Source organism: Canis lupus, chromosome 2 (assembly GCF_011100685.1).
Source record: "Canis lupus familiaris isolate Mischka breed German Shepherd chromosome 2, alternate assembly UU_Cfam_GSD_1.0, whole genome shotgun sequence".
Taxonomy (NCBI): Eukaryota; Metazoa; Chordata; class Mammalia; order Carnivora; family Canidae; genus Canis; species Canis lupus.
The window spans coordinates 46,545,036-46,568,865 of NC_049223.1; the positions used below are offsets into that span (position 1 = coordinate 46,545,036).

The window sequence follows — 23,830 nt, forward strand, 5'->3', positions numbered from 1 at the left end:
ATTAATTTCATTTCACATCCAGCCCCACTGTGGCAACTCTTTCTCTGCTCAGAGAGCTTGAACGAACAGACCCAGGCCTGCCTCACCCCAAACCCTGTGTGTTTGTTACAGTCCTTCCATTATGACTTCATATTATACTTAACTACAGCTCACTTGATGTGGGAAAAGAATGAGCCATTCTAATTCAGGAATAGGTGGGGTAATTATTGTTTAACTCCTTCCCAGTAAAAAGGGAACTCCTCACTTACTAACCTTTGAACTTCTTTCTCAATGAATACTAGGCATTGTGCTGGGTTTGGGGGACACAGATAAGGCAAATTCTTTCACAGCCTTATCCTCCACCACTCCCTGTGCAATCACACCCAACAAGTTTCTACATTCTCCAAGCTCACTTATGATGACTGACTGCTTTCACATGCATTTCCCTCCACCTTGACTGACCTCTCTTCCATCCTTGCCTGGCAAACACCCACTGATACATCAAGACTGAACCCAAGTGTCACCTCTGGACCAAAGTATTCTCTGACTTACACTAGCAGAGTTGATTCCTCAGCCCTCCTACAGCACAACCTAATCGTGGCATCTGTGACAATGAATTAGAATTTATCTGTCCTCCTCACTAAACTGGAAGTCTTTGAAGCGTGAGTCATGCATCCAAAATGTTTAACACTGTAGCTGGCATATAATAGGGGCTCCCTGATACCTGAGAAGGGAAAAGGAGACAAAATGAGGAAGACTGCGAGAAGCAGCATACCTGAGAATCTAATTCACAAGGATCTTAACAATGCTAAGAAGCCAGAAAGTGAGTACTAATCAAGTGAAATGCTGACTGGACACTGGATATATAAAAATTCTGAGACAGACTATGCTTTCTGACACTCCCACAGAACACCTATCTAGCCTCTCCCACGTCTAGTTGGCAAGCTTATCAAATTCAGAGAGTGGTATGCCTTACCTTCCCAGCTTTCACAAGTCTTTTCTTACAGCCTACATCTCAAGGAAAATCCCCAATCTTCTCAGGATTTACAGCGTGCGGTTAATTGAGAAAATCTGTTTGCTGCCTCTGTGATCCTTGTTATTTTGTGTCAAAGTAAACAGTATTTAAGAACTACTCCTGTTCAATCTACCTTCTCTGGACGCAAGAGCTTCCTCTTCTTCTCAGGGGAGCTCAGTGAGCTATGTCCCCAGATTTTTCTGGATTCTCAATTCATGAAGCTCCATTACCTATTAATGATCATCGCTAGGCATCATGAATTCATAGGAAAGAAACATGGGTAAGGATTAAAGAAAAAAAAAACTCTTAAAAGAAAAGATAGGCAGCAATCTCTTGGACATCAGCCACAGCAACATATTTATGGATATGTCTCCGCAGGCAAGGGAAACCAAAGCAGAAAATAAACTATTGAGACTACATCAAACTACAAAGCTTTTGCACAGCAAAGGAAACCATCAACAGAACAAAAAAAAAAACCTCAGTGAGTGGCCTTTTTGTTATACATCAAATGATACATCTGATAAGGGGTTAATACCCAGAATATATAAAGAATTTCTATAACTCAACAGCAAAAAACAAATAATCCAATTTAAAATGAGAAGACCTGATTAGACATTTTTCCAAAGATACATCAGTGGCCAACACATGGAAAGATGCTCAACATCACTAATCATCAGAGAAATGAAAATCAAAACCATGAGATACCACTTCACACCTATCAGAATGGCTAGAATCAAAAGATAAGAAATAACAAGTGTTGGCAAGAATGTGGAGAAAAGGGAGCCCTCGTGCAGTGTTGGTGGGAATGTAAGGTGGTGCAGCCACTGTGGAAATCAGTATGACAGTATCTCAAAAAATTAAAAATAGAAATACCATACAACCCAATAATTCCGCTTCAGGATATTCAGCTGAAGAAAACAAAAACACTAACTGAAAAGATATATGCACCCCTATGTTTACAGCAGCATTATTTACAATAGCCAAGACACGGAAGCAATGCAAGTGTCCATCAACAGACGAACAGATAAAAAGAAGATGGGAGGTAGACAGAGAGATAGATAGATATAAAGAATGGAATGTTACCAGCCATAAAAAGAATGCAATCTTGTCATTTACAACAACATGAATGGATCTAGAGGGTATTAATGCTAATTGAATTAAATCAGAGAAATACCGTATGATTTCATGTATATATGGAACCTAAAAACAAAACAAATGAACAACAACAAAAATAGACTCATAAATACAAAGAACAAACCAGGGCTTGCCAGAGGGGAGAGGGTAGATAAATGGGTAAATACATAAAAGAGATTAAGAGGTACAAAATTCCAGTTATAAAATAAGTAAGTCATGATGATAAAAAGTACAACATAGGAAATATAATGAATAATACTGTGACAACTTTGTAGAGTGACAGGTGGTAACTACACTAATCATGGTTAAGGATTTTGTAATATATATTAACTGTTGAATCATTATGTTGGTCACCTGAAACTAGCCTAACAATGTATGTCATATTATGTAATTAAAAATAAATTTTAAAAATTAAGGTTTCTCCACAACTAGGTATTTAAGAAATTGCACCAAATTTATTATCCCTGTGACTTCCTGACCTACAACTTGTCCAACCAGGCCAGTCTCCTCTCCTTTCCCAGTAAAGCCCACTGAGGCATCCTGACCGAGAGCTTCTGTCTTGCTAGACTTGTCACCTGAAATATCCTCTCCCTTCCCAACCCTTCTCATTATCCAGATCCTACATCTCAAGTCCTTCTCAGGACTCAGGTTGAAATCCTCCACCTCCTGCTCCATGAGGCCTCAAAACACTCCAGTCCACACCAAGTGGGCCACCAAAAAAATTCCTGCACTCGCCAGGCAGACAGCATAATCACAGTACGGTCTGGTATAATGTAGGGGAATGGTGGGAGGTACGGCAAATGCAGTGGACTTGCCCCATCTGAAGATTTTCAGGTTCATAATTTTTTAAGACACTGTGTTAGAGCTCTTAATATTAGGAGCCTCTGGGGAAAGGAACTGGGTAGCTGGAAAATAGAAGAGGAAAGGAAACCTTTCATTGCATATACTTTTATACTTTGTAAAGTTTAAAGTATCTTCACAAAATACCAAATTGAAAAATAAAAATGAGATGGGAAAAAATTTTCATGACTAAAAATACTATGCCACTCAAAACAGATGTATCAACCCAAGGACTGTCAGTGCAGCACCTCTAATTTATTATTTGTTCCAGTTCATTTGGGTTAATTAATTAAATAACGCCTTGGTTCTGCTACTTATCTTCTTCATAAATATATACTCTATCTCTCAAGAGAATGCCAAGTTAAGGAGGAAAAGAATCATGTCATGTTTCTTTTTTATCTCTTTCACTGTCTTAGATTGAAAACACATGTGAAAAGTACTCAATATTTGGAATCATAAACATTTAGAATTTTAAAAGTCCTTAAAGATCTAGGCCACCCTGTCATTTTATAGATGAAAAACTGATGCCTATAAAGACTAAGAAATATATCCAGCTATCACAGGACAACAACCCAGGACATGATGAAAAGAATAAAAACAAAAGAAAAAACAAAAGCACATACACAATTTTGAGTTTACTGTAAAAGTATAAAGGATGCCCACTAGAGGGAGCCAATAGTCCATTAACTTGAAGGTGAGGGTCCTCAAACTGTTTCCTTCAAAAGGATAAGGAAAACTTTTTCCCAGGGCCACAGAATGACTTAAGAGCCACATACCTAAACAATGTAAATTCAAATTTCTTTCACCAGAGGTACAAACAGATTTTCAAATCTCCAGCATTAAAAAATATTTTTAACATACAGTAAAATTGGCTTTTTTTTTTGGTACACAGGTCTATCAATTTTAATATATGTTTTCATTTATACAACCACCACAATCAAGAAACAAAACAGTTCCATTATTCCCCAAACCTCCTCCTCTGACTTTACAGTCACCCCACCCTACCCACCTACCTACCATCCACCCTGTGCACACAATGGCATTCCATCATATAGACGTAAAAATATTTATCCATTCACCAATGGAAGGACATCTGGTTTGTCTTTAGCTACTGGCAATTATTAATACAGTTGTTATAAATATTCATGTACAAGTTTTTGGGTGAAAACAGGTTTTCATTTTTCTCAAGACTGGGAATACTGAGTCAAATGGTAAATATATGGTCAACTCTAAAAGAATATGCCAAACTGCTTTCCAAAGTGACAACCCAAGCTTCCTGCCTAGAAGAGATGATATTTCCAATTGCTCTCCATCCTCTCTAGCTCTTGACATTATCAGTATTTTTATTATTTTAGCCAATCCAATTGACACACAGTTGTATCTTATCATGGTTTTAATTTGCATTTCTCTAGTGCTAATCTTGTTAAACATCTTTTCAAGTGCTCAGTAGCTATCCAAGTATTCTGTTCATTTTTTAATTGAGCTGTCTTCTTAATGCTTAGTTTTGTATATTCTTGACAGCAGTCCACTGTCATGAATGTTGTTTTCAAATATTCTCTCCCCATCTGTACCTTGTCTTCTCATCCTCTTAACAGTGTCTTTCACAGAGGAAAGGTTTTAATTTTGATGAAGTTCAAGTTATTATGTTTGTTCTTTTATGAATCATGCTTTTGGTGTCATGTCTAAGAACTCTTTGCCTAACTCCAGCACGTAAAGATTTTTGCTATTTCTTTCAAATTTTTATAGTCTTACATTTAAATCTTTGAATCAACCTTTGCATAAAGTATGCAGTTTATATTTGAGATTCTTTTTTTTTTTTTTTTTTTTTTTTGCATACAGAGGATATATATCCAATTGTTCTAACACCATTTGCTGAAAAGACTATTCTTTTTCCTGTAAATGTTATACCTCTATCAAAACTCAACCGGGAAGCCGGGGTGGCTCAGTGGCTGAGCCTCTCCCTTTGGCTCAGGTCGTGATCCTGGGGTCCTGGGATCAAATCCCAAATCAGGCACCACAGGGAGCCTGCTTCTCCCTCTGCCTATGTCTCTGCCTCTAAGTGTGTCTCTCATGAATAAATAAATAAAATCTTAAAAAGATAAAAACAAAAAAACTCAACTGGCCATATTTGTTTCTGGACCACCAATTCTGTGCCAGTCTAAGAGTCTATCTCTTTACCAACACTACAGTCTCCATTATTGTGGCTTTATGTAGAAATCTTAAAACTGGGCAGCATGCTTCTTGCTTTTTAAATTAAGAATGTGAAAGTAGCATTCAGTAAGGCTGACAATATCTACATAACAAATTCTAGTTTCAAATTAAAATTAATATTTTGGAAATAGGACAAAAAGAAAGCAAATATGAGGGAAAGAACGCAAAGAGGGAAATGAAGAGAAAAAAGTAAAAAGTAGGAACATGAGATACACAAGAGGTAGAAACACAGAAAGAAAAAGAAGGAAATAGAAAAAGGAACAGGGAGAGGAAGGAAAATAAAAAGAAATGTTCTCTACATATCGGATCTCAACCCCTAAACCTAAGCAAGTGAACTGAAACACCTTCCAATTACTACTATTCACCAGAGCTAGCTAATGAGAGCGGTTCAAGGCTACATAACTCCCCAGACCGGGAACCCCATCCTCCTAAAGATCTACAGTAGGCCAAACACTTTCCTCATTATATCATCCAAAACAAGCAATTATCATAAAAGCCACTTCAATTTTTATGTAACCCATTACAATAGGTTTGTTTTTTTAAAAAGATTTATTTACTTATTTATGATAGACATAGAGAGAGAGGCAGAGACACAGGCAGAGGGAGAAGCAGGCTCCATGCCGGGAGCCTGACGCGGGACTCGATCCCAGGACTCCAGGATCCCACCCTGGGCCAAAGGCAGGCGCCAAACCGCTGAGCCACCCAGGGATCCCCTACAATAGGTTTAAATAGGTTTAAATACTTCTATATAACTGCCTGCTCACATACATAAAGGGACAGATTTGATGGTCAGCCTGGAATTTCCTTAACTAGAACATTCCTGGGTACTAGGTTGAGATGTTTCTCTTTTTTTAAAGATTTTATTTATTTATTCATGAGAGACACAAAGAGGGAGAGGCAGACTTAGGTAGAGGGAGAAGCAGGCTCCATGCAGGGAGCCTGATGTGGGACCCGATCCCGGGACTCCACCAGGATCACACACTGGGCTGAAGGCAGACACTTAACTGCTGAGCCACCCAGGCATCCCATGGTTGAGATGTTTCAAAGAGAAAAGCATCTGGTTCTCTTTGGAGGAAATATCCACCCTGTCCAGCTCCCTGGGTTGCCATGAAGATCAAATGAGATCATGGAAGGGAAACTGCTTCATAAACTGAAACGTCTTTTACAAATATATATAACTGCCTCTCCTTATCAGAAGTGTAGGGCCAGGAAACTTTGTTCGACGCAGATGACAGCAGCTGGCTCAACCATGTAGACCTTTTAGTGAAATCTACTACAAGAGTTTTCAGTAGCAGCAAATTCAGAACTCTTTCCAGACACTGGCATTAGAAACAGGAAGGACGTGGTTCAGGTGGTTCAGTAACTAGTTCTAGGCACTTCTCTGCAACATCTCTGATTTACGGACATTTAGATATTAGGATCTTTCCTTTCTTAAATACTAAAATTCACTCTATTATCTATACTTATCTCTTTGATTCTTGAGGGAAAAAAAATCACAGTTAACAAATGTAAATGTAGTCACAGAAGAAACATGACACACAGTCTTCTAAAACTAGAAATAAGATTGGACACGTTCCAAAATAAAAGCTTAGCTCATAATTTGTTACAAAATTCTCCAACATATGCTGTGTGTGTGTGTGTGTGTGTGTGTGTGTGTGTCTATTTTCTATCTTTAAAAAATGTTCTAAGAGCCTTTGGTATTTCATGTAACTTTCTCTAACTCACAGACCCAAGAAACCACCCACCCCCTGCTATATTTATAAGTGCTTTGGTTGATTATATTTACCTTACTTCCTTTATTTGACAACTTCCTTGAACACAGTCCTGATCATTTCATGTATTACCTAGGACTTAAAATAATTTAGGAATTCTATAAACATTCAAACACATGTTGGCCAGGCCAAATATTTCTTGTTTATTATTGTGTGTTAACTCATTCAATCACTGATTTATTTAATTAATTAAGTCAACCTCGTGTGAAGGAAATGGAGGTGATCTAGCACACCATAAGAACACAGGCGTCAGACACAGGCATCTCAATTCCAATCCTGACTCTTCTACTACTAGCGGAGAGACTTTGGAGAAGTTAATAACTTTGGCCTTATTAACTTCCTAATCTTTAAAACCAGGATAACACACTGTATCAACCGATGTTGCATTAAATGACAATAATGTGACAAAAGAGCACATCACTGGTCCTTGAATATGTTAGTTCCTTACCTGCAGCAAGAGCACTTGGCTTCCCATTCCAGCCTCCTTGATACTACTTATAAAGGCCCCCCATTCATAAAGCTTGATATTTAGAAGCATGTTCCCTACTCTTCCCAGAGCCCTGGCACACAGCTGTGAGGATCCTGAGAACCAGTCCCGAAGCTGCATGCGTCCAACAGCTGCCTCCATGCTCATTAGCTCATTCTCCATTCAAGGCACATGCTCCTTAAAAATGATTCTACATATCTAAATAGAGTTCATCCCAGATTAATCTAAGAAATTAGCAAACATTGGTAGTTAACTCATAGAACTGCTACCCAGGAAAATGGAAAGCTCTGAGTTTTCAGATGGCAAACAATGGAAGAAAATATGATTATGATTCACAGGTATTAGGAATATAAAGGGAAAAATATTATTTAATGGACAAATGTAATGTGCTTGTGCACCTGATGTTTTAAAGGGGGACACACGATGAAGTCTTCATAGTGACACGAAGCATGCTCAGACAGTCAGCGCTGGATGGTCGGCTCCTACAACATGCTCCGATTTTACTCTCCTGAGGACTCTGGAAGCCTCCTGGGGCACAATGGATATTACACCACTTAAGGTCACAATAGAACAGATTGGAAATTACTCATCCAGAGAATCTTTTAGAAGTGTTCTAGCTAAGTTGTGATGGGGTACAAGCAATTACAGTTTCCCAAGAGAAATAATCACTTACGAATTCCCAATGAAGCATGGCATGCAGAACCAGGGCTAGAGTTTCCACTGCCTGACGCTAACAAGCACTACGGTCTCAGAATAAGCTAAGATCACCCAAGATCCTAATTAAAAGTTGGATGAGCAAGCCAGCCAGAAATAACCGCCAAATGGAGAGACAACTAATTACCCCGATGACAATCCTTATATCTGGAAGCCAGATATTGTCAATGAAATTCTATAAAGAAGTCCGAAGCTGGGGATCCCTGGGTTGCTCAGCGGTTTAGCGCCTGCCTTTGGTCCAGGGTGTGGTCCTGGGATCTGGGATCGAGTCCCGCATCGGGCTCCAAGCATGAAGCCTGCTTCTCCCTCTGCCTGTGTCTCTGCCTCTCTCTCTCTATGTCTATCATGAATAAATAAATAAAATCTTTAAAAAAAAAAAAAAAAAAAAAGAAGTCCGAAGCTAAACATGCAGCAATGTCTGGTCTTAGCCTTGGTGCTGGTGGCCACCCTCACATTGCCCTGCAACCTTTTGCAGCAGCTAGTCCACAAAGGACTCAAAAAAATAGTTCGGGTAGGAATAGATGGTTTTCTCTGCTCAAAACCATGGGTTTTAGTGGCCCCAAACTGCCTTACTAAATGTGTTGTAAGAACATTCCTCATTTTTCTTTTTCTTTCTCTTTTTTAAGATTTTATTTATTTATTCATGAGAGATACAGAGAAAGAGGCAGAGACACAGGCAGAGGGAGAATCAGGCTCCCTGTGGAGAGCACGATGTGGGACTCAATCCCAGGACCTCAGGATCAAGCCCTCGGCCAAAGGCAGATGCTCAACTACTGAGCCACCCAGACATCCCTCATTTTTCTTTCAGAAGAAAAGAAAGCAAATGTTAAGGGTCCATATTCTCCACGTCTTCTTTTAATCCCCCCTGCTTCTCAGCCCTCTGGTGGGCCTCTCTGTCGATAACCGCACACTCCTCTTTTCAGGACAGTGCAGCTTCATTCCTCTTTAATATTGTCCCCGTCCCTGAAGCTTAGGGAGGTCCCCTCTACCTCCAGCAATGAAACAGCCTAACATGTAGGGAAAAGGAAAGTCTAAGCAGAAAAACATGAATTCTTTCCTTGGATGATCAGGTGGTAAATGTCCAATCACAAAATATCACTAAAACATGAACAGAAACATTTGGAGAAAAGCAGACATACATGCCTGGGGTTCATCAGGGACATCAGAGAATTCTAGTACAGCTCTTCATACAGGCCCTGAGATCCGCTTAAAGATCAGACCCATTCGGCCACTGACTCCCGAATACACCCCTTCTCACTGCTAGAAAGGCCCAACCCAGAGCTGCCCTTTCACCCTCTGAGATCTTCGAGAAGTACTGGAGCCATCCTGGCCGGTGTGCACAAGGCAAGGGCACGCTCTACAGACCCCAGACCATTGCAATAGGCTTTACTATAACCACACATGGAGTTCCTCACTCAACAAATCCCAAGTAGGAGCATCACACCACTGGACAAGAGAGAGTCTTCCATGTGAGGAAGTTTCCAGAGACTGGCCAGATGCAGTCTCCCTCCCCAAATTCCCACCCCCCTCGAGTTTACTCGTCACCGTTACCTATACAAGTGACGATTGTCTTCAAAATCTTCCTGACCCCATTTTCCCTTGATGTCTTCAATAACATGATTCTTGAGGAATTTTTTCAGCAGCTGGACCGTCTGTTTGCGGGTCACCTCGGGGCCAAAGTTCTGACTGCATCTCAGCAACTCATGCAGCCAATCCACGGCCTCTGCCGCTGTGAAGCAACGATCATAACTCTTGAAACGACAGCGATGTTTCCGTAAGGGCATCCTGGTGCGGAAAAGCTCCACCGTTTCATTCCACTGGGGAGGAAAGGGAGAAGAACATTCAGGAATGAACGGATTTTTTTTTAAAGGTTATTACATCCCAAATATTTAAAACAACGAATGCATTTCTTCCAATGAAAAGACTGCCTCGGTGACAGACCCTTGAATTTTTTTTAAATTAGTTCCATGCCCAGCGTGGAGCCCAAGGTGGGGCATGAACTTGAGACCCTGAGGTTAAGATCTGAGCTGAGATCAAGAGTTGTTTGCTAAACCAATGGGGCCACGCAGGTGCCCCAAGCCTTGATAATCTTTTATTTACAACCTTCTCACTCAAAATTAAAAAAATAACTTTTAAAAATGTATTCTACTCATTCATTCAGTGAGTATTTAAGGAGATTTTACCATCAAGTTGTTCCATTATGTGAACTTAATGGATTCTTACATTATTAAGAAACAAATGATCAAAACCATGGGTAAAACTGAGCCCAGTGCTGTGTAATTCACTTCTTGAAGCCCTATGTTTATTATGATTTCACCTCATTCAGCAAATATGTACTGTTTATTACATGAAAAGCATTATAAGGAGAAAAAGAGAGATGTACAAGACATAGTGTCTGATGTCAAAACATGTTTTAAAATTCTGCAAAATATTTTCCTATTTAAAAAAAATAAAACTAGACATCCACCCCTTCATCAGCCTTCCCTAGATTAAATGAAATGTTCACATATGGTATCCTTCCTACATAATTACACCAGCATCTTTTTTGGACCCTAGGCTTCCTGCCAGCCCTCCTAAAAATCCTGGAAACTCATGGTCTTATGCTCATAAACCATTCTCCCCTTCTCCCACTCTTCTCTTTCAGGTGATCATTGCACAATCTTTACTTTTCACTTCTCTTCCTACTGATATCAGAAAATCTTTTTCTAACAATTCCAGTTCTGATCTTGGTATATTCTTTGTGTTTTTTTCCCCCTTCTGGCTCCTTGTTTTCCCTTCTGATCAGGCCTTTTCTTCCAGGTTTCTCTTCATCCCTCCTCCTGCCCAGCCTCCTCTGCAACTATTATCCACTTCTCTTCTACACAACACCAGAGGCTTGCAGGACCAAAGCCACATGTGTGCAAGCACGCAACCTGGCCATGGGGCACAGTGCCCAACACATGGAAGGGATTCAACAAGCAAATGCTTAATTGGTCTTTCACTTTCTCTACTTTCTTGAACTACCTTCTAACTTGATGCGATTTAATTACACTCTGATTCTGAATCATGTCTTTCTCCTAGCCAAATTCAAATATCGTTTTGCCTTATGTATATACTAATCTTTCTACTTCATTTGACACTGCTCTATGCCATTCTCCAAATTAAGTTGGTCCAGATTTAAACAGTTTTTAACATCTTAAAAACACAAAAGAAACAAGGCAAGCCACTGCAGGATAACATTTAACTAGAATTTCTAAAACAAGAGAACAAAAAACTTAAATCAAGAAGGAATAGACAAAAAAAAAAAAAAAAAAAAAAAGGAATAGACAAGGGCAGCAGGGTGGCTCTTGCGCCACCTTCAGCCCAGGGCCTGATCCTGGAGAACTGGGATTGAGTCCAGGCTCCCAGCGTGGAGCCTGCTTCTCCCTCTGCCTGTGTGTCTGCCTCTCTCCCTCTGCATCTCTCATGAATAAATAGATCAAATCTTAAAAAAAAAAAAAAAAAAAAAAAAAAAAAAAAAAGGAACAAAAACTTCTATAGGAAAAAAATGGAAAATGACTTGAACAGGCATTTCACAAAAAAAGATCCTCAAATTTACCATAATATATGCAAAAATATTCAACCTTATTAGTTAGAAATGAAATGCTAAAGAAATCCACAATGCAATACCACTACATGCCTACAAATGGCTCTAATGAAAAAGACAGGCAACACTAAATGCTGGTGAGAATGGGGAGCAACTGGAAATCTCATACATTGCTGGAGGGATCAGAAATCAGTACAAGCGCTTTGGAAAACAGGCTGGCAACCTCTACAAAAGGTCATGATCTCAGGGTCCTGAGTGAACCCGAAGTTGGGCTCCACGCTCAGCTGCTTGGGATTCTCTTTCTCCCTCTGCCCCTACCCCATTCATGCTTGCTCACTCTCTCTCTCTCCAACTCTCTCCAAAAAAAAAAAAAAAAAGTGACTTATTCATGCAATGGAATACTGCATAGTAGCAATAAAAATGAACTACTGCCACATGCATTAACATAAATGAGTATCAAAAATAAATTGTAATCTTGATATAACAAGGCCAGAATAAAAGTAAAAACTATATAATTCCATGGGGCTCCTGGGTGGCTGTATGATTCCACTTACATAAAGTTAAAAAGCAGGCAAAACTAATCCACGGTATTAGGAATCCTAACAGTGGTTAGTTTGTACAGAGGTCAAGACCGAGAAAGGCAAGGGCTACCTATGGAGTCTTAGGCATGTTGCATCTCTAGATATGGGTGTCAGTTACATGGGGGTGCTCACATGAAAACTCGCTAAGTTGTACTCATTTCATTATACCACCTCTACCTATAAACACAGTTTTAAACCATCTCCATGTGTTTTTAACCATTGTTGTTTTAATCTCTGCTGACACATACCCTTCATGTTAGTCCTGATCAAGCATGTTAGGAGTGGGGAAGTAGAGTTAATAAAAAAGATTTTCAGGGTCACCTGGGTGGCTCAGTAGTTGAGCATCTGCCTTTGGCTCAGGTCATGATCCCAGTGTTCTGGGATCGAGTCCTGAGTCAGGCCCCCTGGGAGAACTTGCTTCTCCCTCTGCCTATGTCTCTGCCTCTCTCTCTCTGTGTCTCATGAATAAATTTTAAAAATCTTAAAAAAAAATTTTTTTCATACATTTTACGTTGACTGAATTACCATAATCATTATTAGTTAAACTTAATGCACAGTACTTTACACACTACCTAGTAAAGATAATGAAGACAAGGGTCCTTGGGATCCAATATTTCAAAACAGAAGTAAATATGCCTATTAATTAACTCCCAACTAGTGAGTAGTTCCTTTATTTAATTAGGTAAGTAATATACATTGTAACAAATTAAATGCAGAAGCAAACATAAAAGAGCCTGCCCTGTCTCTCCCCAATCTCACATACCTATTAAACATATACACACACATATAGAATTTTTCCCTTTTTTAGATATGTGTTATTATTACTATTGTTGTTTGCTTCCTTTTTTAAAAAATGAGATCAAGGGACTCCCGGGTGGCTCAGTGGTTGAGCTTCTGCCTTTAACTCAGGTCATGATCCCAGAGTCCTGGGATCAAGTCCCACATCGGACTCCCCTCAAGGGAGCCTGCTTCTCCCTCTGCCTGTGTCTCTGCTTCTCTGTGTCCTCATGAATAAAAAAATAAAATCTTAAAAAGAAGAAGAAGAAGAAATGAGATCAATTCTATTGTACACATTACCCAACTTATTTTTGCACAGAACACACCACAGATGTCTTTCTGTGTCAATACCTGTAGATCTAGCCCATTCTTATGAATGAATAAATTCCATAATTTACTCAACCATTTTCTAACTTATGGGCATGTATCTGTTTCCACTTTGTGGTCTTAAAATATTACTCTAAAAGCCTAAAGGACCATGGGGCACCTTGTGACTCAGTCGGTTAAGTATTTGACTCTTGATTTCACCTCAGGTCATGATCTTAGAGTCCTGAGACCAAGCCCCACCTCAAGTGGGGTCAGGCTCCATGCTCTGCATGGAGTTGGCTTGTCCTTGTCCGTCTCCCTTTTCCCTGCTTGCACACACATGTGTGTGTGTATGTGTGTCTCTCTCAAAATAAATACATAAATAACCTAAAGGACCAAAGCTTTTATTTTTGATAGAATGGATTTCTAAAGATTATCACCATATTTAAATCAGATATAACAATTCACAGTCCCACCAGCAATATAAGAGCATGCTGCTTTATCACTGGCCATCACCAGACACTTATCATTCTCATTTCTGCCAATCTGTAGTCAAGAAATGATTATCTCTATATTTTGTTTGCATGTTCCTAAATTCATCTTCAGTAATTCTCATTTATTCATCTGAGACGTGATATTTTTCTATTGGGTTGTCTCTCCCTTTTTTTAATCAATTTTTTTTAATGTTTAAATCTAGCATTTAAGTCAAAATGCATAGAAGTCAGGAAAGTTACTCTATTTTGCTCAGTTCAGCATCCCCACAACTGAGGACAGTGCCTGTCATATGGTATAATGTGTCTCCTAAAAGTGTACTGAGTGAATAAATACGGAATATCAATCCTTTTAAAAATATATTAGAAATATTTTCTCCTGGCTTATCAATTTGTTTAGGTGGTCTCTAGTTATATGAAGATTTTGTTGATAATGATGATGTTTATGAAACAAATATATCTTTATTTTCTTTATAGCTTCACACTTTCCTCCTTTAAGGGAAGGAAGCTGGAGATTTCCACATCGAGAGGTATTAAAAATATTTGTCAAAGTTTTCTTTTAATATTTTATAGGGATTTTTTAAAAATATTTGAATCTTCAACTAGAATTTTTTATGGTGGGAGGAGGACATCTCTAACTTTATTTTATTCCAAATGGAGAGCCAATTATGTCACCCTTTTATCAATGAATTGAAATATTGTTACCTTATATAGTATCTTTCTTGATTCTGTTCTAAACTCTCCTTTTTATCCCACTGAGCTGTTTCCATCTTCCTAAGCAATACTACAACATTATGATTATAGTCAGTTAATACTAAGTTCAAATCTCTGATAGTCAAGGTCATCTACAATCTCTTTTGAATTCTCATACTTTTCCTCTTCAGTATGAACTTCTCATTCAATGCATTCTACACACAGAAAAAAAATCTATTATGATTGGGTTTTCACTGATCCTGCTGATAGCTGATTTTCATTTCACAATAGATATTTTCTACTAAGACATCTTTATCAAAGCTCATATCTCTTAAAATATTTATAAAATGAGTTTTCTATTTATTTCTGTTGATGTTTTTTATTTCTGTTGATTATTAATGGCATTTATCATTATGGATTATATTTACTTGATCCATAAAACAATTTACAATTCTAAAACATAGTCTCTGTTTCCACATATTTCCAAAAATAGTTATGTTGTTATTTGGCTACTATGTCAAGAAAGAAGAATTACATTACTTGTAAAATAATTCAAAATTCTAAGTCATACTTAGAAGGAAAATATTGTATGCCAACAAAGAACAAGACAGAGCTTGAGAAAGTGATTTTTTTTCCCACAACATATTATTTGAATAGACTTTTTTTTTAAGATTTTATTTATTTGAGATAAATACAGCACAAGCTGGGAGTAAAGGGAGAAGGAGGCTCTACGCTGAGCCAGGAGGCCAAGGCAGACATTTAACCGAGTCACCCAGGTGCCCCTGAAGAGATAATCTTTATAGCAAAGGGAACAAACACAATTGTTTGTGATTTAAAAACGTTTTTGTTGTTGTTTTACTTACCTATCCCTTAAACTAGGGATCTGAAATAAGGAATCATGAAATTGTTTTTACTTCACATCACGAGACAAAATACAGCACTGAGTGTTGAAATGTGCTTCCCGTTCTTTTCTCCAGGATATTTATTCCATTTCCTTCCTTCTTAGTACCAAAATATTTTGACAATGGTCCTATAATGATATAGCACCTGGCCTGGTAGCAGAGACAACCAAACTCTACATCTAGCTGTACTTGCTACAGACGCTGGAGCAAGACAAACCTCATTAAGCCAGTTCACCCCTTTAGGCCTCAAGAAACTGAACTAGACAATCGTTCATGTCCATTCTAGTTCTCAGATTCAATGACAGTTCTAAGTGTTTTAAAGTTTACCACTTACATCAGATGGTATAGGTAACTCAGAATTAAGTTCAAAGAATCGGTAGATTAAAGCAGTTTTTATAAAAGCAATTTCCCTTCCCATTCCTCCATTAAAATGATGAACTACAGTTGACCCTTGAGCAGGTGTTGAAACCACATAGCTCCACTTTGTATGCAGATTTTTGTTGATAAATACAGCACAGTGGGACCCCTGGGCAGCTCAGCGGTTTAGTTAGCGCTTCCCTTCAGCCCAGGGTGTGGTCCTGGAGACCCGGGATGGAGTCCCACATCAGGCTCCTGCATGAAGCCTACTTCTCCCTCGGCCTGTGTCTCCTCTGCCTCTCGCTCTGTGTCTCTCATGAATAAATAAAATCTTAAAAAAAAAAAAAAATACAGCACCATACTGTCAACATATTTTCTCTGCCTTACAATTTTCCTAATAGCATTGTTTCCTCTAGCTTGTTATAAGAATACAGTATATAATACAACATACAAATTATGTGATAATTGTTTATGTTATCAGTAAGGCTTGCAGTGAAGAGTAAGCTGTTTGTAGTTAAGCTCTGGGGGAGTCAAAAAGTTATACATGGATTTTTCAGCTGCGCATGGGTGGGCACTCCTAAACCCCCCATTGTTCAAGGGCCAACCTGTATTTATATGTGGGTTACAAAAGTGAAAGCTATTTCAGTGAAGATGCGTGAGTTGCTAATCAACTTCCATATTCACCATCTAATGACTTAGAGTCTGCCATTTGATTTCTGGCATAAAAACTCACCTAGACAAAAAAAAACAAAAACAAAAACAACTCACCTAGTCCATAAAATGTTATTTGCAGATAAGACTTTGGTACTTTAGAAAATGGAGCTGTACATATTTTGAAAAAGTAAGGAGTCATGAAAGGAGGAAGTAAAGGCCTGCTCTTTATATGCTAATAGATTTTCCCAAGCTTTTTCTGAAGACTGGGTTGAGGGTGATGTTGGGACAAGGGGGAAATGATAAGTGGGGAGAGGGAGATGGAAAGGTGAGCTGGGGAAGATAAGAAAAGAGAGGACTAATCACAAACTTTGTGATTTACCTGGGAAAAGTTTTAAGGCACAACTGAATTATGCTCTGGGAAACATTTATAAATTTTATAATGAGGTTAGAGCATCTACAATGATGACAGGTCTCACTGATAAAGCAGGAAGTTTCACTTTTTGAAAAGAATTTCCTATTGTTTTCTGTGCTTTCAAAAATCTTAGTTTAAGATAAAGGGTCACAAACAGAATAAATCTGACAACTGAACCCACTACCTAGGAAATTCTGGTAAAATTGAGGAGCTTTCGTTAATTATTCACATAATTAAATTTCCTGCTTAACTTGATGAGTCTTGGCCAAACTTGACTTGAGTATCACTTCTTGAGGGCTGATGGCTTCGGGAAGACAAAGAACACGTTTCTGTATAAATTCCTCTGATAAGGGGCACCTGGGTGGCTCAGTCAGTCAAGCATTTGCCTTCCACTCAGGTCATGATCCCAGGACCCTGGGATGGAGCCTGGACTGGGCTCCCTGCTCAGCAAGGTCTGCTTCTCCCTCTCCCTCTGTGTCTCTATCTTCCCCTGCTTGTGTGCATGCTCTCTCTCTCAAATAAAATCTTAAAAAAAAACAAACAAACAAAAAAACTCCTTTGATGAAATCTTAACATGAATCAGAATGAAGCAGTTATTATATAGGTATTATGCATCTATGAAAAGTAGTGATTCATACAATCCAGTGAATCAGATTAAAAACCATTCCGATTATGGTGTAACTTTTTTTAGTTTAAAGCAAGAAGGATGAGAACTAGTTACCCCAAGATCCTGAGCTGCTGTTTCCCTTGCATAAGTGGTGTGAATTTGGGAGAGAGGGATGTGTTTTTTCCCTCCACAAAGGAGAGCTACGTTTTTGAAAGTCCCTGATGAAGCAAATCGCTCTATCATCCCTCAAGACGGACCTACCAACAGCCCTGATCCCAGATGGTTTCAAACGATAGAAGCACCTGTGAAGTGGAAGTAGATATGAAGACACTATTGTTTAAAAAGCCCCTCTATTTGTTCCCTGTCAGCACCATCTTAGAGCTTGCCCAAAGGAAAAGCTAAATTTATATTTGTCCAGTTGTGGTTTTTTTTTGTTTTTTTTTAATGAATGAATCCTTCTGAGTGCCTGTGCTACGTAGATGGTTTTGCAAAGAGGAGTGCAGTAACTCCTCCCACCTCGTTCCTATCTTTTCCTGGATGTCCGTTAGGGTGCACAGAACACCTTCCCAAATGGGAGGTGGCCAGAGGTGGTAACAGACCCAGGAGCCAGGTCCCTTCCTCCCAAATTACCAGCAGGCGTCCACAGAAAAGCCTCTAGGAACCTGCGAGTGGTCACTGGCATTGCCAAACCGTCACCACGTAACTCCTCTACAGCGACCCTCTGAAACAGCAAATCACTGGAATGACCTGCTCCAGGTCGCAAAGAAATCCACTGCGCCTCAGAACCCTGAAGAGCCCAGCTCCCAGGGGAGAGCGCAGCACCTGGGCCCCGGGGTCTGTCCGGACTCTTTCACAACCTCCCTGGGCTTAACCGCTGGGTTAGGAAGCGGGGACAGAACCGGGACCGCCCGGGCCGGAAGGGCGGCCAGGCCCCCCCACTGCTGGGCTGCGGTAGGAGGAGGGCACCTCGGGGTCACCACCGTGGCCCTCGGGACGGAGGCAGCACGCCCTGCCTGGCGGGGGGCGGGGTGGAGGGGGCAGGGGGGAGGGGGGAGCCCTGAGGTTACGGCCTGGGGCTTTCCGCTCCCGGCGGCCGGCGTTCGCTACCAGAGGACAAAGGGGGTGGGGGTGGGGGCGGGGGTGGGGGTCGGGGCGGGGGCGGGGGCGGGACGGGGTGGGGGTGGGGTGGGGTCACCCTGACTTCCGGGCGCTTTAAATCGGAAGGCATCCCTCGCTGCCCAGAACCAGGCCGACGTCTGGGGGACGAAGCTGCCCGCACCCACGACGTGCCGAGCTCCAGACCCGGCAGCCCTTCTCGTGCATCGTGCAGACAACGGGCCGCCCTGGGCGACGCAGGTCGCGCCTCCAAACCCGGGCCCCGCGGGGGGCGAGCGCGGCCCAGTTCGCCTTGGCCCAGGCCCCGCGCGCCCACTCACCAGCTTGGTGGCCCGGTACGGCCCGGGGCCCACGAGGCGGTGCTCCATGGCCGGTACCCGCGGCGGCGGCGGCGGCGGCCGCCCCAGCGCCGAGCCCCGCGCCGCAGTTTGAATCGCGAGCCCGAGCGCTGCGGGCGCTGATTGGGCGGCGCGGCGGCACGTGACGGGGCCCGGCGGGCGGGGCGGGGCCCGGTGGGCGGGGGCGGGGCCCGGTGGGCGGGGGCGGGGCCTCAGCGCGGCGCGGGGCAGACCCTGGGCCGCCTGACCCTCCGCCCCCCACCCCCCCCGGCCTGCGCCCCCTCGGCCACCGGGTGGACGCGGGTGTGCGAGCTGGTGACGGGAAGGGCGGCCCGGGTGGTGGGATCCCACGTCCGCTGCACCCAGGCCGGTGCTGCCAGTCGGTTGGGACGGGCGGGCAGGGAAATGAAGCGAGCGACGGCCTCTCCAAGGGGACGACCCTGAAGCTTGGGGGCGGGCCCTGGGCTCCCGGGAGTGCACCACGCAGCTGCACAGGAGCCCGGATTCTGCGTCCCTTTTTTTGTCCTTTCGGTAGAGTCCTCCACCTCTTGAATTCTGTGTTTTATGGCAGCCTGACAACTTCTGTGCTTTGCCATGGCGCTAGGTCTGTTTTACTGCTCAGGATTTTCCTCCTGGGAACCGCTGGTCTGATTTGCTGTTGTTACAAGGGATAAATGAGGTCTACACCTGCAACTCGAGTTCAGAGTTCAAATTTGAGGCGGGGGGAGGGGGAGGCTTGCTATTTGGTCACCTCAGTGAATACCCAGGATAAGCTATCATCATAGAAACCTGGGTCAGGGGCGCCTGGGTGGCTCAGTGAAGTGGCTACCTTTTGCTGGGGTCATGATAGCAGGGTCTTGGGGGCTGCTTCTCCCTCTGCCTCTGCTGTCTTGGCCCCTTCCCACCCACCCCCCAGCTCTGCAAGCTCCCCCTCTTTCTCTCTCTCTCTCTCAGATAAATGAAGTCTTTTTAAATATCTGGGTAGAAGACCAGACTCCCAACTTCATAACACCCCTCCTATTTAACTGCATTTTAGAAAGCCCCCTCCCCAAATTCTGAAATGACAGGTATGTATTACTTTTTCAATCAGAAAAAGCAGTAAAGACAATATAAAGATAATTTGTGCCTTCAACGAATGAATCCTTTTTCAAAAGATTCCAATGGGGCACAAGAGGAAGAAGAAAATGACTTCAGAACCTTTTCCATCTGGGGCCTGTCACCACCAGCCACGACTGTGGAACCGGGATTTGAAACAAAACGCCAGGCCTTGCTTCCTGAGCATTTTCTCAAGAGTCCATCGTGAGATACAGACAAGATAATTCCTTTTACTGGAAAATGGTATCTCCAAATGATCTACACATCTGAGGCCACCGTCTTCGCGAATGTACTTTAAATTTGGCTGCTGATAAGCTACCAGTCTTTCAGCATCACATAAAAATGATTGGGAAATTTCTGTGCACATTCTTCTCAACCATGTTTAAGTGCAAGGCCAACAGGATCCTGTAGAAGCTTTGACTCAGCCTCAGAACATCTTTATAAGGTATTGAGTACTGGCAATTTCACCATCACCAGCTGACTTGCCACTGACATTAGGAAATGCCCAGCTGTGGAGCAAAAAGCAGCATAGGCATCAAGTGTATTACGGGGTTGGAAATTGTGTTTCTCAATCACTGAGTAGGGAGTGGTTGGGAGCAAGGCCTTCACTGCCAAGAGAGTTCCTGACTGTCACATTCAATCCTTCTACTGCCTGAAAGGTCTCCCAGCCAGTTGGATGGGTCATTTTGAAAGAACTCCTCTGCTGAAACCCACATCACTGACTGCTTACGTTGGACTTTGGCCATTTAGATTGTACTGCAACTGCATTCAGCTGTGTTCCTTGGCATTGAAGTCATGAAGACAGTCCATGTGCTGAGGTTCTTAAAAGTTGTAAAATCCTGTGACTTGAGTTCCAGAGCTATTGGTCTGTATTATCACTGCTCTACTGGGAAATGTTCCTCTCCCCCCCTCCCCCGCCCCAAAACTATATTAATACTCTTTACTAATAGGGGCATCATATTCTTTGGAGATACGGTCAATGAAGAAAGGCTAAAGATATTTGGAAAATGTAACACCATGCTATTTCATCGAAATTGTTAACTCATTTTTATTTCAGCATTTAAAAAATAAATACCGCAAAAAATAGAGATTTACATGCATTCATTCACTTATTCGATATGCATGAGTTCCTACAATGTGCTGGGCACTGTTCCAGTCACTGGAATATTATTTCAGGAGAAAAGACAAAGTCCCTGTTCCCAGAAGCTGACATCCTAGTAGGGGGAGGAGGCAGCAAGCCAACTATACACATAAAAATATATATAATTTATCAGGCAGTAATTGAGTGTCAGAAAGAAAACTAGAAGAAGAAAAAGGAGAGGATGGTGGAGACAGGGATGTTATTTTGGCTCAGGTGGCCAGGGAAATTTGAGCAAACAATCTGAGTCAAATAAAGGAGTAGCTGTCTAGGGGAAGACCTTCTAAGCTGATGGAATAATGGCCCATGTTAAAGTCTGACGTGAACACATGATTGTCACATCTGGGGAACATGGAAAGGAGGCCTGTGTTCGCTGGAGTAGAGTGAGTGAAAGGGGTGGGGGGGATGGGTTTGGACACAAAGAGAAGAGCTCTTTAGGTCACATTATGGGTCAAGGGATTTGGCTTTTACTCCAAATTGGTTGAAAATGTTTTAGAAAGTTTTGAGAGCGTGTCAAGATCTCAGTAGGTTTTTTTAAAGTACCGCTCTGGCCACTGTGTGGGTAATGGACTGGAATGGGGGTAGGTGTGGAGTGAAAGCAGGAAAACCAGTTCAGAAGCTTGAAATACCCTAGGAGAAAACAATAAATGTGGTTGATACACGGCTTGGCACATAGTGCCTTTCAGCAAGTACTTGTTGAAAGAATAAATGGATGAGCAAGTAAAACTAAGCTTTATAAGTTATTTATCTCCTAAAGATCAATTCATTCTGTCTCTAAGTGTATGTCTTACATGCATAGACTCTGCACTATAATAGCTAACATTTATATTTTCAATATAACCTATACAATTTGCCACTGAACCTACTATTCTGTTTTGTCTTTTTTTAAAAACAATTATTCATACCGGCTCCTCCCTTTTGAGTCTGAGGAAACACAATCCATACGTGATGTCTTGTGTTAAAATCACACACACACATACCCCGCTCTTGCCACTTCACAGTCAAACCATTACAGTTCAAAGTTAGCATAATAAAAGCTTTGCCAAGGATATAGCTGACTGGATTCTCATATTTGGGTATAGGTTTATTTTCTCCCACATCCTGACAGTGCCTCTTTGTTGCCATAGCTAAGTATAATACTTTATTTCTAGGAAAGCCATTGGATGACAAAAAGAAAAAAAAATTAACTAACATTGGTCTGGCCAAGGAATATCAGATCAATTCAGAGAAGAAGATCGTGGAGACAGGAAAGCCATTTAGAAGATCATTGAATGAACGCAGAGCTGAAAATCCAGGAGCAGCAGAGCATTATGAACACAGCTATGAAAGCTTGGGCAAGACTCTTCTCCTGTGTGTCAGTTTTTAATTAAAGAAAAAAAAAGGAAATAGGAGCACCTGGGTGGCTCAGTCAGCTAAGCATCTGCCCTTGGCTTAGGTCATGATCCCAGGGTCCTGAGATGGAGCCCCACATTGGGCTTCCTGCTCTGTGGGGAGCCTGCTTCTCCTTCTCCCTCTGCCTACTGCTTCCCCTGCTTGTGCTTGCTCTCTCTTTCTCTCTGTCAATTAAAGAAATAAAATCTTGAAAAAAACAGAAAATGGTATCTGCTTCATAGGGCTATTGAAAGACTTATTTAAGAAAATACATGCAGATTTCTTAGAATTCTACTTCCCTTGTGCAGGTGAGCAGAATTCCAAGGTAGTGTCCATGATTCCCAGGCCGATTGTACATACTCCTCTTCCTATTTTTTTCTGTCAAACATGACCTCAGGTACTGCAGCAAAGAGAATTTGCCTATGATATTAAGGTTCCAAATCAACTGACCTTGGTATAGGGAGATTATCTAGATGAGCCTGAGTTAATCACATGAGCCCTTTAAGAAGAGAGTTTTCTCCAGTTGGTTGCAGAAGTCAGAGATTCGAAGTGGAACTGAATTCTTTACCGTGAATGAACATGGAAGCAGATTTTTTCCCCCAGAGCTTCTGCTGGGGAACTTAGCCTGGTGGAGGTCTTGATTTTAGGCTTCTGACATCTGAACAGAGAGCACAGCCACCCCACTCCAGCCTTCTGACCTACTGAACTGTAAGCTAATAGATCAGTATCATTTTTGGGAGGGTTTTAAAAAGATTTTCTTTATTTATTCATGAGAGACACAGAGAGAGAGGCAGAAACAGAGAGAGAAGCAGGCTCCTCACAGGGAGCCCAATATGGGACTCGAACCCTATACCCAAGATCACACCTTGAGCCAAAGGCAGATGCTCAACTGCTGAGCCACCCAGGCGTCCCTATCAATATTGTTTTTAATCATTCAATGTATTGTAATTTTTATATGACAATAGATAACTGATATATCTTGTATACACAAGCTTTCAATAAATGCACTACATGTAGCACATGGTAGGAGAGGGGATAGTAGAAATGTCAGTACTTAATGAATGGTTAGCTATAAGGATGAGAGAGAGGAAAAAGCCAAATGTGCCTCTAAATGTCACCTAGAAGACTGGCAGAAAGACTGGACCATCAGCCACCAGTGAAACAGGATTTATCTGGGTAAGCAAGAAGGAACAAAGAGAAGAGATTTGACTCTTCATAAGAATCACCACAGTAGCTTGCTTAAAATTCAGTTTTATGGGGATGCCTCGGTGGCTC

At 41.5% G+C, this 23,830-nt stretch overlaps 1 protein-coding gene and 1 long non-coding RNA gene across 2 annotated transcripts in view; one reads left to right on the forward strand and one right to left on the reverse strand.

The window, feature by feature from the left end:
• Positions 1-19,045, reverse strand: part of DEPDC1B (DEP domain containing 1B) — an 82,125-nt gene extending 63,080 nt beyond the window's left edge. The window contains exons 1-2 of the mRNA XM_038530677.1: positions 18,934-19,045; positions 9,704-9,969 (exon numbers count right to left, since the gene is read on the reverse strand). Of these exons, the coding sequence (XP_038386605.1) occupies positions 9,704-9,969; positions 18,934-18,981 (314 nt within the window). The 5' untranslated portion in view covers positions 18,982-19,045. The remainder of the gene's footprint in view (positions 1-9,703; positions 9,970-18,933) is intronic.
• Positions 19,046-19,290: 245 nt separating this feature from the next.
• On the forward strand, positions 19,291-21,136 carry LOC100684644. The gene is made up of 3 exons (XR_005354995.1): positions 19,291-19,555; positions 19,906-20,018; positions 20,106-21,136. It is a non-coding gene; the product is annotated as an uncharacterized LOC100684644 (long non-coding RNA).
• The last annotated feature ends 2,694 nt before the right edge of the window (positions 21,137-23,830 follow it).